Source organism: Rattus norvegicus, chromosome 13 (assembly GCF_036323735.1).
Source record: "Rattus norvegicus strain BN/NHsdMcwi chromosome 13, GRCr8, whole genome shotgun sequence".
NCBI lineage: Eukaryota > Metazoa > Chordata > Mammalia > Rodentia > Muridae > Rattus > Rattus norvegicus.
In genome coordinates, this window is record NC_086031.1 from 32,158,661 (window position 1) to 32,176,632 (window position 17,972).

Below are 17,972 nucleotides of genomic sequence, written 5' to 3' on the forward strand. Positions count from 1 at the left end.
TAATTCAGTGTCTTCAAAGGTGTGGAGCAAGATAGGCATTTCAGTTTCCAGCAAAGGAGACATTTATGGCTTTTCAGGAGATAAACTTAGTACATTGATAAGCATTTTCATGCCGATTGACCCAGTAATGCTACTTGTTGACATTTCTTAACTTAAAATTGGCAAACTAGTTATAGGAAGGTGTTGTTGCAGTCCTGTTGCTTTTATTATTTTTTTTGCATTTATTTGTCTGTTTACTTATTATTTTGTGTGTATGTGTGCATGTGTGCTCACAAGTACGGGTGCCAAGCTGCTTCTGTGAAGGTCAGGACAATTTGTGGTCTGGGTTCTGGGCATCCATCTTAGGTCATTAGGCTTGAATGTGAGGAGCCCTACCCACCGAGCCATCTGGCCAGTTAACAGCCCTGTTTGTGATAGTGAGGTGTTATGAAGCCAAACTACCCGACAGTGGGTGGAGCACTTCCATTTCCAAAGTACCTTAGAACTATTGCAATAGCTTTATGAAAAATAGTCTACCACATGGGAAAAGTTAAAGGATTTCAAGGAGTTGTATTGTTCAGCTATTTTTTTAAAGTGCATTGCACCATATACAGTGGGACACACTGGTAATCCTTGCTCTCAGGATCATGAGTTTGAGGCCAGCTGAGGTTACAGAACAAGGCCCTGTTTGGAGAGGAGACTGAAAAAACAAAACAAAACAGGGCTAGCAAGACTCAGTGAGTAAAAGCCCTTGTGGTACAAGTGTGACAATTTGATTTCAGAGCCCCAGAACTCACATGAAATCTGGACAGACAGCATGGGCCTCTGTGATCCCAGCATTCCTTTGTAGAGGTGGGGGCCAGAGAAAGGTCCCAGAATCTTGGGCCAGCCATTGGAGAACACAGAGAGCCCCCCCATTAAACAAGGGGGGAGGTGAGGACAGACATCTGAGACTGTCCTGCTGTGTGCCCTGCGTGCCTGCGTATTCACTCCCACACACACACACCCTCCACCAACTAGAAAACGTGCATAGAGAAAGGGTCAGATGCTTTCCATGTTGCAGTGGGATAGCGTTCTGGTTCTGTAAGGTAAGCAGTGGTCTGTGTAGTTGTATTCCAAGCTTTGCCAGGACCTTACTTACTTGCAGGTACAAACCAGTATTTTCATGACTGATGGTTGTCTTGTGTATAGGTGAAAGCATACCATTTTCAAACAGTGGCTTCTGTGCTTCCTTTTCAGATAAAAATTTTGATGATGAAGATTCTGTGGATGGCAACAGGCCTTCTTCTGCCAGCTCCTCATCGTCCAAGGCTCCATCAAGTTCCCGGAGGAATGTTAGCATGGGGACCACCCGTAGGCTCATGGCATCCAGTCTTGGATCGAAGTCTTCAGGTCAGAGCACATCTCGTATGGTGTTCTGGGGTCCTCATCAGGAGTCCTTGCCCACCATGTCCCTGTGTGTGCACATTCTTGCTCGCAGTATTTGATTGGCCGGCTACTGCTCTGATGCTGACAGTCTGGCTTAAGATGCCAGTTGCTGACCAGGTTCTAGGTGCCAGCCAGCCAGCCAGAGTACAGACAGCACAGAGGAAGGCACAGCCCCAGGGTGAAGATCAAACAATGTGTAGTCATCTGGGTCCAGCCTTGCCTTGACCACCATTGGGCTTTCTATCAAATCTGTTAAGACCAGAGCCAGACTGAAATCTTGAAGATGTGATTTAGTCATACAGGTAGCATTTTTCCTGTCCATCAGTGTGAGTGCTTGGTAAATGAACACAAGGAGAGCCAGTGAGATGCACAAACCTGGTGAAGACAGACAGTCCTTAGAACCCTCCTCCTCCCCAGTCACTCCTCGTCTTAGACAGAGTGACTGGTTATTTATACCTCTAACCACTCATTTTGCTGTCACATTTTAAACTTATACTCCAGTTTCTTACTCTTTACCTCTAAAACATCATGTAGCCATTTGCTTTAAAACCATGCTCACTGATGGTGTTATGTCTTGTGAGGGTAGGGAGGTGGGTAGAATCCCAGGGTGGTGACTGGACTGCCTGCAGTAGGAAAGTCCTGGACTGCTGCCCACTGTGGTCACTCTCTGTGGACAGAAGGCCTTAGGAGTGCTGCTCCCTGTGGTCTGTCCTGGAGTCACAAGGCACCACTGCCCTCTCCAGCCCTACCAATCTGCACTGAGAGCCCTGTTGGCCACAGGAAGGCCTGTGTCACTGTGCTTATGTTTGTCATTCTTCTGAAGATTTTCCAGTGCTATTATTTTTTTGTTGTTGAGTTTGTTTAATATAAGCTTCACTATTTTTAAAGGTTTATTTACTTTTATTTTATGTATATGGATGTTGTTGGCCAATGTGTGTGTGTGTGTGTGTGTGTGTGTGTGTGTGTGTGTGTGTGTGGTCTTATGTGAGAACATATGTGTACACATGCATACCCTAGCATGCTTATGGAAGTCATTGGACAACTTGGGGAATCAGTTCTTTGCTTCCATGATATGCATCTTGGGGAGCAAATTAAGATCATCAGGCTTGGTGACAAGTTTCTTTTTGTGCTGAGGCATCTCACCTACCCCAGTGATATCCATTCTCAGTCTTCCCTTGAGTGATAGCAATTCCATGAACAGGGAGGGTAAGACGATTGTTTCCTGCACGGTTCCAGGACTGCTATGCTGCCCATCCCTCACCCACAGCCCTTCTAGGAGTCTCCATTTGGCCAGCCTTCCCTCCAGTCCTATCCTCATCCTCATCCTTTCTTTGTTTAACACCATAGTCCTGATTGCTGTAGATGCTTTTCCGATCCTGTGGTTTCAGAGGCCATTGCTGTCTGCTCACAGCACTCTAATCATATGCCAAAGCAAAAGGAGGGTTGAGTGCACATCACAGTCCATGGTTGACATCCATGTGCATTTGCTGCTGTCGTGCAGTCACAGTCACTGTTCCCTGGGCTGTCTTTAAACCTACTGTTTGTTTTACTTTCTCTAGCAGGTCCAGCAAGACCCCAACAACAAGTTAGGTGGCTAATAAGAAAGCAGACATGCTAATGTCTATAAGTCACTATTGGGGCTTCAAGGATGACCTCAGACCTCAGTGTAAAACCTTGTTTTTATGGAGCATGATAAGACGAAGTTGTCATGTTGGGTTTGGATTAGTAAACAGGTGTAATTCTCCCTGCGGCAGCACAGAGTGGTTAAATAGTCTCAGGGTGATCAAATACACTTTGCCTACCCATCCTTAGCCAACCCTTCTAGAAGTCTCCACTGGGCCTGTTTGCCTTCGGGCTTGCCTTCATTTCAAGCGTACAAGGCATCTTAACACAGCCCTGTGGGAGAAACTTGAACTGATGACTAGATAAAAAGTTGAGGGACCATAGTGACACCTCAGCAATGAGAGTGTTGGCTGTTCTTGCAGAGGACCAGAGTTCTAGGACTGCTTGTAATCAGCTCAGAGGTTCCAGTGCCCTCTGGCCTCCTCATACACCCACATAGTGCATTCGATTACACACAGCCTCAAACTCATACATGTAGAAATGAATCTTTTTTTAATTTTAAGTGTTCCAAAATATAATTTCAGTTTTGTATATTCATAATTCTGTAGTAGATGTTTTAAACAGTATGGAGTTCACATTATCTTTGTTTTAAAAACAATTTTTTTAACAGCTGCAAAAGAAGGTGCGGGTGCTGTGGATGAAGAGGATTTTATTAAAGCCTTCGATGATGTACCTGTAGTGCAGGTGAGTGCGGGTCTGTGCTGCTCCTAAAGTCAGCGTAGTGGTTCCATAAAGGGCTTAGTGGCTTAGAGCCTCTACTGCTCTTCCAGAGGACTGGATTCTATTCCCAGATGCTCACAGCTGCCTGTAACCCCAGCTTCTAGGTGTAATCACCTCTTCCAGCATCTGCAGGTACCTAAGAATGTGCCACACATGTATAACACACACAGAGGCACACAGGAGTAAAAAGAGATTTAAAAAGTAATTGTTTTTAATGAAGGTGGAATAGTCTTCCAATTTTATTTTTCAAATATGCCTGTGCGAGACCATGTTACAGTAGTGATGTGCCTATGGCAGCTGACTCTATAAAGACTCATCCAGCTCAGAACTGTGCCTATGGCAGCTGACTCTATAAAGACTCATCCAGCTCAGAACTGTGCCTATGGCAGCTGACTCTATAAAGACTCATCCAGCTCAGAACTGTGCCTATGGCAGCTGACTCTATAAAGACTCATCCAGCTCAGAACTTTGGAGGCCCAAAATGTAGAGTACATGGAACAACCTTGAGATCCACGCCTGGTCCATGTTACTTCATGGTGCTGGATAGATGGTCCTGGAACAGCAGGCAACTCCTGTCAGACCAGCACACAGGACAGGATGGGGTCAGCCCAGGCTCTCATAACAGCCCTTCTAGAATTATCTCCCCCAGTGATCTTAAGGAGCCCACCATCTGTTTGTTGCACCACCCAGGCCCCTAACCTTTTCACACAGTGGAACTTTGGGGACTCATGTCCAAACCCTGACACTACTGCATACAGAATCTTTACCTTGCAGTGTGGAAACTGAAACTCTCAAGACTATATGAGATCTAAGGTACAAATTAGAAAATGTGGGGGCCCTGTAAATTACAACAAGAACAGAAGTGTTGGTCCTCTTCGACTCTCTGGAAGAGTCGGAAAGATGTTACTGTAGAGTGCGTTTGTTAGGCTACAGGAAAGTGACGGTGGCGGTTGGCTAGAGCAGAAGATGAAGATCATATTGAAGATTTTTTTTCTTAGAAAACTCTCTCACGGCCAAAGAAGTACAGCAGACACAGTGGAGGATGCAGCCGTGGCTCACTCTCAGCTCCATGCTTAGCTGGTCTCCTCATACAGGCCAGCAGCCTCTGCCTGGTGCTACAGTGGACCGGGCCCTCCTCTATCCATCAGTAATCAAGACAACCCACACCGACATTCCCACAGGCCATTCTGACCCCAGCAGTCCCTCAGTTGATCCTTCTTCTCAGATGATTCTGGGCTGGAGCAAAGTGATAGATAGAGCCAACGAGGAGACCTGATGGCCTGAATTTGATTCCCGAATCTCACAGTAGAGTTTGGAGTGATTGCCAGAAGTTGCCATGAACCATGGCACATTTGTCCCACCTCATATCCTACTATACACATTCAGTAATAAGTTTTTAAAAACATGACTAATGCATCATTGATGTTGTTTTTTTCCTCTTGTACACAACTCATCCTGTTGGTTTTTAGTAAAGATATGTCTGAAACAAGGTTGCATCCATGTGGCAGCAAACAAAGGGGATTCCTGTTGTTTGTGGGCATCAGGCCCACTCAGATGAGATGCCCAGAGAATTCCTCCTGTGAAGTGAAAGTTACTCTTCCTAGACTTCATGTATTTAAAAATAATCATCTTAATTCTGTACAGTATCTTCTGTTAAGTATAAATTAATTTTGCTTCCAGATTTACTCCAGCCGAGATCTCGAGGAATCCATAAACAAAATTAGAGAAATTCTATCAGATGACAAACATGATTGGGAGCAGAGAGTAAATGCTGTAAGTGCTGCTTTTTTGTGGGTCCATTATGCTCATTTGCATATCTACTGATTTACATACACAGGAATGCTGGCACATAAATTACCATGTGTACATTTTACCTTCTTAGTAAATCACCTCACTTTCTTTTGTTGTTCACAGTGAGTTTTGGTTTTTGAGTTTGTTTCAAGATAATCTCATACATCCTAGTTTGCTCTCTGTTGCTGTGAAAAACATCATGACCAAAAGCAACTTGGAAAGGAAAGGGTTTATTTCTTTCTATTGGGTTATAGTCCATCACCAAAGGAAGCTAGGGCAGGACCTGGAAGTTGGAACCTGGAGGTAAGATCTGAAGCAGAGACTGTGAGGGAATGCTCCTTTACCGGCTTGCTTCTGATGGCATATATGTATATATCCTGTTCTCTTATATAACCCAGGACCTCCTGCCCAGGGCTGGCATGGCCTGCAGTGGAGTGGGCCAGGCCCTCCCACACCAATCATCAATTAAGAAAATGCTCCAGACATGCCCACAGACCAATCTGATGAAGGCAATTCAACTGAGGTTTCTCTTCCCAGATGACTCTAGTTTATGTCAAGTTGACAAACATAAGTAGCACCTGCTGTTTAGCCCATGCTCGCCTTCACCTTGGGAAATCCTGTTTTAGCTTGTGGACTGCTGGACCTAAGGGTCAGGCGCTACCACACCCAGCCCTACTTCTGTTTTGAAAACACAGCAGCTTGCTGCGTGCGTGCGGTGGCATATACGTTTAATCCTAGCACTTGGGATGCAGAGATAGACAGACAGTTCTCTAAGCTGTATAGGAAGACCTAGTCTCAAAAAGCACACAAACAAAACACAAAACCAAAAATCCTGAGCATTCAGGGCTAGCGAGATGACTCAGCAGTTAGGAACACAGCTGCCTCGATTCCAGTGCTGGGAGCCAGTGCCCTCTGCTGGCCTCATGGGCCCCTGTGTACTGTAGTGCACATAGACTCAAGCGGGCACACATAGACACTTGAAAATGGTTTTAAGGGAACCAAATCATATTTATTATGGGTGTTGCATTTTAAAATGGGGCTTTAACTGTGATCTGATTTGTTTATTACATATTAGGTAATAATTATCTGTTCAAATTGTCTTTGCAAAATGGTTTCCAGGGGCTAGAGCTATAATTTCAGCTGTTCTTACAAAGGACCCAAGCCTAGATCCCAGTAGCCTTATCAGGTGGCTCACAACCATCTTGTAACTGGAGCTCCAGGGGACGGAATGCCCTCTTCTGGCCTCAGTGGGCACCTTTACAAATGTGGCATTCCCCCACCCCCACACACAAAGATAAATCTTTTTTAAAAAATGGTTTCTATTATCAGTTAACTTTTATGTTTATCTCTCACATTAGCGGCTGTTTTCTGATATTTAGTGTTAAATATTTTATTTACCCTCTGACTTTTCTCTGTCCCGTTAGCTAAAAAAGATTAGATCGTTACTCTTGGCTGGGGCGGCTGAGTACGATAACTTCTTTCAACACTTGCGTCTTCTGGACGGAGCCTTTAAACTCTCTGCTAAGGACCTGCGGTCTCAGGTAGTGCGGGAAGCTTGTATCACCTTGGGGTAAGGACTTCGAGCGCTACATTCACCCACACTGTGATACAGTCTCTCAGAGCTTTAAAGGGAACTCTTTGTCTTGTCTGTGGGGTCACCTCTAGCTGGTTTCCAAGACCCTAGTCTGTTGACACTTGCGTCCACACTCGGGGTAGCTGCTGCTCAGTTATGTAGTGTGTGCTGGATTTTAAATTTAGTCACTAACATAACTAAGAAGCCTCTCGTACTATTAATTTAAAAAAAAAAAAAAACCTTACAGAACAGATCAGAGAGAAGGAATTGTGGCCCACGTGCAGTGTTTGCATGTGCCAGCATGCATGTTAAGTCAGTAGCCACAGCACCTGGCCAGCACCGTGACCGTATAGAGACTGTGTAGGGCAAGCAGACGCTAAAGGATCATGTTTTATTTGTAAAACAAAAATAAAATAAGACGGGGGCAAGGGTTGGAGTCATGCTTATGTCTATAGTATGTCTTTGGTCTTGCTGGATGGTTTTTTGCTCTTTTAATACTTATGTGAAAATTATTTAAAAAAAATTTGTTGCCTGATGGCTTTGCCAAGTTTTCTACTTGTACATTTTAAGTCTATGTTTGAGGTGCCTTTGACCCTTGTCTTTTATCCCTAGAGAACTGTGTGTTGAGAGGCTCTGTGCTTCCTGTGTGAGGATGTGACTATAGCCAATCCTTTCTTGTTGCAGGCACCTGTCATCAGTTCTGGGAAATAAGTTTGATCATGGAGCTGAAGCCATTATGCCAACTATCTTTAATTTAATCCCAAACAGTGCCAAAATTATGGCTACTTCTGGTGTTGTAGCCGTTAGGTTAATCATTCGGGTAAGTATGGCATGGGCACACCCATGCAAAAGAGAGTGGGAGGCCCTGCTGGCTGATGGGACATAACAGACGAGCCTGCCAGGGCGGGGGGGGGGGGGGGGGGGGGGGAGGGGACAGCGGGACCCAACAGTGTCTTTCCCCTGGATGGGAGTGTTGCGCCCTGTGGGCTAGCACACCCTTCCTGACATCCATCTACCTCTTGGCTCTCCCCGACCATTGGCTCTAAGTCCTTGGCTGTTCAGAGCATCTGACTTTTGTCTCCCTCCATCACTTCTGGTCTTCCTTCCCTCATCCACACCTTCCATTTTAGTTGTTTGTGCTAATGGTTGCCATTTACCTGAAGCTCAGCAATCTTCTCACCTGAGTTTTCTAGCACTTACTGTAGTGTAAGCAATGGGCCCAGTGTCATTAATCCTCATGCATGTTTTCAGGAAAGAGTAGTCCATGAAGGTGTAAAAGGACCTGTCCTCCACTTCCTCCTCTCTACTCAAGTTTTTCCCCAGAGGCAAATCTGGAAAGTGGTATGGATTAAAACTGTCCAGCTGCTTCCTGCCAAGCCTGAGGACCTGAGTGCAACCCTCAGGACCCACATGGTGGAGGGAGAACCAACTCCCACAAGTTATCTTCTCACTTTTGTACATGTGCCCCCTCCTCACACACACACAGAGGAGAGAGAGAGAGAGAGAGAGAGAGAGAGAGAGAGAGAGAGAGAGAACGAACACAAGAGAGAGAGAACACAAGAGAGAGAGAGAACACAAATAAGTAACTAAATGTGTTAGAAGAAATCTTGAAACTACAGAATGCACTCAGTCCCCACAGGTTACTCAGGGTCATTCCTTAGTATCACTGTTTTTGCTTACCCTTACTTATAATGTTAAACCCAAGGACGTTGTATGTTTCCACTGGAACAGTGTCAGGATGGCCTCTTCCCTAAGACTGCTGTGGCTGATCCATGCTCTCATCGCTCTGTTAGCTCTGTACTGGCCTGTATGACATTTCAGGGCACTTGGTTTCCGTCTTCAGTGCTGACATCTTACATTGGACATACACGTGCTGTGAAGTCAGCGCGTGAGGAAGAGGCTCCTGTTGCACCTGGTTCTGGTCTGTGTTACAAGTGCTCACCTGTTTCCTCTCCTTTCCATAGCACACTCACATCCCTCGGCTGATCCCTGTCATAACCAGCAACTGTACCTCTAAGTCTGTCGCAGTCAGAAGGTAAGCCTGGGCAGGGAAGGGCTTCTTGATGATATTGCAAGTGTCTAAACCAGAGAGCACCAGGTCTCCTCCCATGGATAGACTTTCACACTCGAAGTCATTGTTGACTGCTTCTTGGTCCAAGAGTACTTTTACTTTGGCTGGCAAGACGGCTTGATGGGTTTCATCCTCAGGACTCTCAAAAGTGGTCCTTGTCATACACACACTGCAGTTACACATGTACAACCTTCCAAAATCTTAAGATCTGTGTGTGTGTGTGTGTGTGTGTGTGTGTATGTGTGCGTGTATATGTGTGTCAGAACCACCTAGTCTTTTAGTTATTTCTGATTCTTCTTTATTCTACATTTTCTGTTCTTCCTGTTAAATGAGATTTACCTATTCAAAGGATAAACTGGTTGATTTAAGCAAAAGCTTTTTTATTTTCACAACAGATATATTACTAAGTTCCATTTCTTTCTTACCACATTCCAGGCGCTGTTTTGAATTTTTAGATTTGCTTTTACAAGAATGGCAGACACATTCACTAGAAAGGTGAGCTCCTGTGATTTTAGAACTTTCTCTGACCGATTCTTAGAGTTGAGTGCCTGAGCAGATAGTTTGTCCCATCCGGTATAAGGAAGGAAGGAATCAGAGCATTTGCTAAGTGACTAGTTTCTCCTGGTCTGAGCCACTTCATACAGGAGAAGCTGTAGGGAGTGTCATCCTCCCGGATACCACTGTGGCATAGCTTGTGTATCTCAGTTGGCGGGTGCTTGCCCAGCACTAAGAAGCCCTGATTGCATCTTCTCCTAAATAAACTGGGCCTATAACCCACTGTCAGTAGTATAAAACCATCGTTGGCTACATTGAGAGTTTAAGGCCAGTTTGGGCTAGTGACCATGTCTTAGGAAAAGTGAATTGAATATGGCCCCGGCGGGCGGTGTGCATGAGTGCGACTGTGCTGGTGGGGCAGTATATATCAGAATCTAAAAGCAGCAAGCATCGTTGTGGCAGAGTTCCTCACAGTCACGTGCCCATTCATTATTATGACCTTCTTAGTTCCTGGCATTTTGGGTTCCTAAGTATCTGTGTTTGGACACAGTAGGTGGTAATGTTAGGCTGTAGTTTTGAATGGGCATCATAGTTTGTTAACCATTTTTCATTGTCATGATAATTAATACTAGGGAATTCATCTGAATGATTATAGAAATTAAGACTAAGATCCAGTCTGAGCGCCCAAGCAAATTTCTACTCAGAAGCACTGGCTTTGAGAATCGAGGCTGCCCACCAACTGAGAAAGGAGCAGGAGTCTGAAAGGGCTGCTGCTCGTTAGCCACAGGGACGGTGGTTTTTGAAGTGTCTTCATTGTTTAAGGAGATTTCCTCTTAGATCCACATTGATAGCCACTTTCCCCCTGGACATCTTTGAGTCCTCCTGTCCATGACAGACTTTGTTTTCTCTTAATAAGGCAGAGGGTGGGATAAGCAATAGTCACACTGTGTTAAGGAAGGCTCAGATTGTGGGGAAGGCTGTAGAGCGTCTGTGGGGCTCACAAGCTAGGAGGTCGTTGTGAGTTAAAAATAGTGCTATCTAAAGCCTTCTGTGAGAGAGGGTGTGAAAGGGGACCTTGGGGGTGCATGGGTGGGAGTGGGGCTCTTAGCCTCTATGCGATGTTACCTGACTAACTTTGGGGTGTAGCTGCCAGATCTACATTGCTATTTAGAATTTGATTCCCAAGCTGGTTTCCACCCACACGAATTGGTGAATGACTGTTTTGTTCTCTTTCCTCAATGTCTAGACACATATCAGTATTAGCTGAGACAATAAAGAAAGGAATACACGACGCTGATTCTGAAGCAAGGATAGAAGCCAGGAAGTAAGTTTCTGCTGAGGCAGCTCTGACTCACCCCCTGTGTGGATCGCCCCACTGCTGTCTGGTTACTGCAGCATGCTTCCTTAGTGATGACCCTTCGAGTGACTTCAGAGGGGCCTCCCTGCTGTTGGGCTCTCGAGGTAGTTGCTTAAGTGCAACTGAACATAAATAGGACTGCTGTTGACAGTAGGATGCTTGTTTTCATTGTCTCATTAGTCAGCAGTGTGGGTCCTACTCTGTGTGTCCGTTTACTAAGCTGTCAAAGCCGTGCACCCCAGTGTTCATTACACTGTACCATGAGAGATGACAGCCACAGGCCGCTCTCTTCTCGTCATCGTGTTTGAAAACATGGAGTGCTCACTTCTTATTGAGCATGAATCCTGGGAGGGGAGTTGGATTGACTGGCGCCTGGGTTGTCATGGTGATAATGCCCAGGTTCAGACTCCCAGTGGCACTGAAAACGCTTCAGTCTCATGCCTGTGTCCCTGAATCCAGTACCTCCCTGCAGATCATTTGCCAGGAGGCTTTAGAGGAAGTTTGATGTTAAGATCTATTAACTTGAAGCTGGGGTATAGCTTAGTAGAAGAGAGCTTGTCTAACATGTGTAAGCCCTTCATTTGGTCCCCTGAACCATTAAAAAAAAATCAGTAAAACAAAAGCTGATGCTAATGATGTACCCAGTGGTAGAATGCTTGCCTCGTGATGGAGACCCTGGGTCCGTCCCCTGCACAGCAGCTACACAGGTGAAAAAGACAATGACTCCCTCTTTTGCTCCTGTGGTCTCTTCTGTGCTGTCACAGCTGACAAGACTTCAAGGTGACACAGATTACAAACTGGATTTTTAACTTAGCATTATAGTTTACTTGGCTGGAACTTAATTCCTGGCATTTGTTTATCTCTGTGTGTGCCCACATGTTCTCATGTTAGGGCAGTGTGTGTACCAGAGTTTGTGTGTGGAGATCAGAGGACAACTCCTTCTACCACATGGACCCCAGAGTTTGAACTCAGATGTTCAGGCTTGGCAGCGTGTGCCTTTACCCACTGAGCCATCTTCTGGTCCTGCTTTTCTTATTTCTGTTCTCATAACTCTACTCTTACCTTGGGCAGTTCCTATTGGTGCAAGTGACATAATTTCTAGTTGCTGCAGGCCGCTTGGGGGTCAGTGTGTTAGTGGTTCACCCCTGCTATTTCCTTGTATTGTGTTCTCATCCTCTAATCACGATGCAATACAGATTTCAAGACGCTCTGAGAATTTTCCATTTTTCTTTTGTTTGTATTCTTCTGTCAGTTTTAGATATCTCAAACTGAGGAATGTCTGACTGCATTGATAAAAATTGCCACTGATGAATCTGTTCTGTGGCTGTGGTAGCTTGGGCTCTGTCCTTCCCAAGTTTCCTTGGCCTCACAGGTTAGAACCTTTAAATTCCCATTTTATAAATGAGATCGAGGTTCTGAGAAGTTAAGTAACTTCTCCAACATCAGAAAGCTGGTAAGGAGCAAGGTGGCTCAGCCTGTAAAAGCAGGTGCCTCCCAGACTGCTGACTAAGTTCAATCCCTGGAATCCACACAGTAGGAGAGAACTGACTCCCACAGGTTCTCCTCTCATCTCCACATGTGTGCTGTGGTTCCTCTATCCTACCCCTACATTAACAAATAAAACAGTAAGCTGTGACACCAGGATTTCTCCAAGGCCTCCTTTATTTGTTCTCTGGCCTATGCCCTGTCACTCCTCTTAGCAGGTAAAGTGGGGGCCTCAGACTCTCAAAGAGGCTGTGTGATACTCAAGCTCTGACTAGACCTGGGGCCTGTCATTTCCCTAGATGCTACTGGGGTTTCCACAGTCACTTCAGCCGAGAAGCAGAGCACCTGTACCACACTTTGGAGTCCTCCTATCAGAAGGCCCTGCAGTCCCACTTGAAGAACTCGGACAGCATCGTGTCTCTGCCTCAGTCAGACCGATCCTCTTCCAGCTCTCAAGAGAGTCTCAAGTAAGGCCCTTGACTTTGCCAACTACAGCACAGTTTTAGGTAAAGGTTTGCTGCACAGACGCACACACTGCTGCTGTGCTTTCAGCCAAGTACCTGCTAAAGCTCCCCAGATATTAAGGTACATGCTGGTTCTGCTAGGATCCTGTTCAGGAGGTGAGAGACCTGGCCTTGGGCTCTCCACAGTTTTAAATACCGTAGTGAGTTATAGAGCATTGTGAGCAGTATACATTAATGTGTCAGGGAGTCCTCAAGAGGAAATGAGTGTTGCCCAGTGACAGGTTTGGAAAGAGGAGACATCCAAGATGTGGGACTTAACCTAACAGCATGTCTGCCCTTCACTTCTGACCTCTGCCCCTATTATTGTTTGCTTTGTGTGAAAGGTCAGTCATCCCAAACATACTGTTAGCACTCTGTCAGATGTGGGGTTGGTAAAATAATGAATTGCCTGAACCCTTCTGATGACCTTGAATTCATTCTTCATGGGTACACTTGGCTGTTGTAGTTATGTGACTACAGATAAGGTACACTCTTGGTGACACATGTGCATGCATTTTGCAGCCGGCCACTTTCTGCCAAAAGAAGTCCCACTGGCAGCACCGCATCCAGAGGTAAGACCGCAGTGACAGAACTACAGGTGGGAGGCTGGGTGGGCGGCTCATCTCCTCAGGCTGTGTTCAGCGATAGGAAGCTAAGGCCTGCTCCCAGTTCCACTCAGTTATGTGCCACCCTTACGTCTGCTCTGGGCTCCACTATACCAGGGCCAGTTGTTAACGTTGTCAGGATGGTGGGGCAGACAGAAATCTGGCTCTGTGGCTTCTCGTCTCTACCTACCTCTCTGCAGCCAGGAGTCCTTTTGCTCCTCAGCTCACATAACAATGTAGAGCAGGGGGCAGCAGTTCGTTAGGTATCAAAAGCTGGAAAAGGGTTTTCAGAGAAGGTGAGCTAGATAGTGACACTCATTTTATTTCATTTGTCAACCATAACCATAAACCTATAGTTTTCCACTGTTAGAACAATGGTGCAGCAATGGATACCCTCAGCAAGATCACTGGCTTTCAGTGCATTGCATGAACCCATCTCTGGGGCAGGGTGCACTTTCTCCCTCCTGTGGGTACCGATGTGTTTGGTTCCAAGAAAAGCAGAGCAGCAGTATGTAACAGTGTGGCCAGTCCTTTCTGACTTCTTCCTTCTCCCTTAAAGGCTCTACAGTTAGTACCAAGTCTATGTCGACGACAGGGTCTCTCCAGCGATCTCGAAGTGATATTGATGTGAACGCAGCAGCCAGTGCCAAATCCAAAGTCTCCTCATCCTCAGGTTCCACCGCCTTCAGCTCTGCAGCAGCGTTGCCTCCAGGATCCTATGCGTCATTAGGTAACCGGGCTCCCCCTGTCCTGCTGTCCCCTTGACCCTGGCCTCTGAGCAGAGTGCAGAGCTTACACAGAGCTTCCCTCCATAGCTGAGGGCAGCTTTCCTCTTGAGGGCATTCCAAAGCATAAGTAACTGTACCCAAAGATAGCTCCCAGCTATCCTTTGTCCAGTGCCATGTCCAGTGTCCCTTTTCCCTGCAGTGTCAGCCTGTTCCATAAGGACATGTGCTTGCAGGCCATGTGGTCCTCCTGTCCTTTTTCCTATAGCAGTTCCTGCCCGTACCCAAGCCACTGGCTGTATTTCCAGCCCTGACTTGGCCCTCTCCTACTGGGGGAGCTGAGCCAGGTGGCTCAGTGGGCCTTTAGGGTTCCTGTGGTTGAGAGTCTCTTAGAATGAGGGTGGCAGGAAGATTCTAGACGAATGGAATGAACCTTTAACCAACTTAAGCACAGCTGTGCAGGTGTTCTACCCTACATGCTGCCTGAGGAGAGCACACCCCCACACTGCCCCCCAAAAAGTGTTTCTAATTACTTTCCAAACTTTTGGTATCTAAGATAATGAGAGGTGCATTACTCAGCCTGTCCAGACAACACTGAGCACCTTTTCTGTGTCAGGCTAGTGGTGTATTTCATTGTATTCTTGTAAAAACCAAGTAAGTCATTCACCCCCAAATCTGAGAACTTAGCTTAAATCATTACACCAAAACCAGGTTACTCACATACCCACTAGGGAATTTCAAGGTCGCTACAAAGCTAATTTTCTGAAGTGCTTTGAGATTGGAAGCATGCAGACAGGACAGTGCAGAGAAGGTACCACTTGTTCACTGTCACCATGGCAGGCTGTGCAAGCTCTGAGTCTGTTTCTCTGCCAGTGACCTCATGGAAATGTAGCCATAGTGACTCAGACACATGATCGAAGATTGGTGAGATTACATGAGGTCGTTTGTAAATGATCGCCCTGCAAGGTTGCAGAAAGAGTTGAAATAAGAATGCTATTAACCTGGGAGATGTGTGTCCTGGAACCATATGTTCAGGCAGCCCGAGTGTGAAGGTGTTGCTTTGAACTTTTTGGTCAAGGAAGAAGCCGCAGATGTTCCTTCCCATGGTGAGCAAGTTAAATCTAAGTATTTACCAGGGTGTCAGTTCTTTTGATCCACTTTTACATTTGGCTTTTGTTTATTTAGTTTTGTTTTTGTTTTGGAGATGGACCCACTGTATATATAGCCCTGGATAGCCTGGTACTCACTATGTAGACCAGGCTGGCCTCTAACTCAGAGATGGCTTGCCTCTGTTTCCCACAAGATATGCCTGGCTCCCGTTTAGTATTTTTAGTTAACATTTGCTTGACTGTTTTCATGTCAGCCTTTAGAGAATATAGGATTTACTTGTGTACATCTGCAGTGTTTAGTTCAGGCCTCAGTAGATTCCCTCAGTGCTAATGAAAACCCCAGGAGTTGGGTCTGGTGACAGACAAGTGAACCTTCAGAATTGCTGAGACGTTCTTTTAGCACAGTTTCCTCTCCAGACAAGACTGCAGCACTGAATATTCTCTCCCTTCCCCATAAGAATTCTACCTTTAGTTCCCTTGGTTTTTGCCCACCCCACATGCTACTTCAGCAAGAAGTGAAGTAGCACACAGTTCTGAGACTGCACTCAGGCCCCACTTAGATTGACAAGACACTTGACTTGTAAACGTATAGCATTAAAGCTGATAACCCTTTTCCGAACTTCTAGAGTCCAGACACATGAGGGAAGACTTGGAGTACGTAGGCCTGGATGCAGGTACTAAGCGCAACAGCTGCTGCTGCTGCTGGGCGTGTAGTTGGGATAGGCCTTGCTACAGCCTCCAGCTTCTTCTCACTGGGCTCTGCTCTCGGGGTTACTCCTTAGACACCTGGACTTCTAGTGGCTCCTTTACACCCCTCCTCCTACTAGAACTTTCAGGGAATGGGAACTTCTCAAGGATGGTACAGTTGACAAACCAGAGACCAGGAGTCATGCTGTCCACTGTGGCACAAATGTGGGTCACTGTTCTGTTTTGCTTTCCAAAGGCAAACTATGTTACTCCAGGCTGAGCTGGCTCCGGGCGAGGCTCCTTAGCTGGCTTCCAAATCTGCCCTGCTTCTGAACTCGATTTCCTTTTTGGCTTTGTTTTAAAGTGTACATTTTGCTTTTTTAGTAGCTAATAACATTCTGCTTTTTAATTTTCTGGATGTTACTAACTGTTCCCTGTTGTCCCCTCCCTTGTTTTTTAATTGGCTTAAAGACGGTACTGCCACTAAAGCGGAGGGTAAGCGGTTTGTTTCTGTGATTGAGGTGTGTGTCTCTCTGGTCCTCTGTTCCCACCGAGTGCTGCCCGGTGCCCACTTGTCCTCACTGAGGTCCCTGCATGATGTGTTGCACGCTGTCCTTACCCTCTTCTTCATTCTGTCTCCAGTGGCTTCTGCCGTCCCTCTGCCTCAGTTCTCTTCCCCTTTCTTGTTTGATCTTTGTTCCGGTGAATCAGGGCACTGAAGTGTGCTGTGGGTGGTGACCGTGCTGAGGCCACACTGGGAGGAATATTTGATTGACATCACCTTGTACGCTGCTGACTTGGGGTTTGTTGCTCATGAAGCCCCAACCTGAGCTACACTCTGTCTGTCTTTCTTTCTTTCTTTCTTTCTTTCTTTCTTTCTTTTTTTTTTTTTTTTTTGTGCTTTGTGGGCCTCTCGGGTTCATCTTTCCTGTTTTGAAAATAAATGTCTATGTCAACTACTCATGTTCAACATTGATGAAATTTTCTGCTGAGCTGTAAAGACATTTTTAAATAGTGTTTTGCTGTCCTTTGAAGAACACTGCCAAGTTATTGTTTCTATTGTGTCACTGTCACATGCCTGTTTCTTCATTTGTGCGCATATTGCTCTTCTTACCAGCCACGTGTTGAGTTCTGCTGTCCACACCATGGAGAGAAAGGGCCATGTCCACATCCCTTCGTCCACAATTTAGGCTTAAGTAGCTCTCGCTCAGTCCTCACTTTGTTCTTTAACTTGAGACACAGCCATGCCCAACAGATTAGAAACTGTTAGGCAACATTTTCCTTTCCCAAGATTTCTGGTAGAAAACAAGTAATGCTTCAACAGTTTAATTTAGAGCAGTGTTGCCTGCTTGAGCTGGTGACTACAGCTCCCAGCCCACCAGAAAATGCCTTCAGCAATCAAGAGCAGCCTGATTAGTCCATAATTGTGAATTCGTTGCCATGTAAAAGAGGCAAGGTTTGGGCAGGGTCACTCTTTAAAGTTCACTATTGTATGTGTATGAGTGCAGGTCTGTGTGCTGTGGTGTGAGCGAAGGACACTTCTAGAAAGTCAGTTCTGTCCTTCCACTATGTAGAATCCCCAGGAATCATCAAACGGAGGTTGTCACACTTGTGTGGAAAGCACTTTAACCACTGAGCCATCCCACCAGCTCCAACACAGTCTTTCTCGTGTATATTTTTGGTTTTTTTGGAGATAGGGTCTTGTATGGCCTCCACAGGCCTCCACCTCCCTCTCTAGCTAAGGATGGCCGTAAAATCTGACTCTCCTCCGGAGTTAGACTGAGATTACAGTTTGCATCACTACACTCAGATGTATCGGCT

General features: G+C 45.8%; 1 protein-coding gene across 40 annotated transcripts in view; it reads left to right on the forward strand.

The window, feature by feature from the left end:
• Clasp1 (cytoplasmic linker associated protein 1) overlaps window positions 1-17,972 on the forward strand; it is a 221,593-nt gene that overhangs the window by 112,299 nt on the left and 91,322 nt on the right. For 27 of the 40 annotated variants that reach the window (XM_063272241.1, XM_063272260.1, XM_063272264.1 and 24 more), the window contains exons 9-19: window positions 1,219-1,371; window positions 3,641-3,714; window positions 5,431-5,523; window positions 6,966-7,111; window positions 7,799-7,934; window positions 9,079-9,149; window positions 9,621-9,680; window positions 10,927-11,004; window positions 12,822-12,989; window positions 13,548-13,597; window positions 14,190-14,360. In XM_063272241.1, coding sequence (XP_063128311.1) covers window positions 1,219-1,371; window positions 3,641-3,714; window positions 5,431-5,523; window positions 6,966-7,111; window positions 7,799-7,934; window positions 9,079-9,149; window positions 9,621-9,680; window positions 10,927-11,004; window positions 12,822-12,989; window positions 13,548-13,597; window positions 14,190-14,360 — 1,200 coding nt within the window. Of the gene's footprint in view, window positions 1-1,218; window positions 1,372-3,640; window positions 3,715-5,430; window positions 5,524-6,965; window positions 7,112-7,798; window positions 7,935-9,078; window positions 9,150-9,620; window positions 9,681-10,926; window positions 11,005-12,821; window positions 12,990-13,547; window positions 13,598-14,189; window positions 14,361-16,090; window positions 16,139-16,622; window positions 16,647-17,972 lie in introns of all 40 variants that reach the window. The other 13 variants (XM_063272239.1, XM_063272240.1, XM_063272257.1 and 10 more) reach the window with 3 other exon arrangements.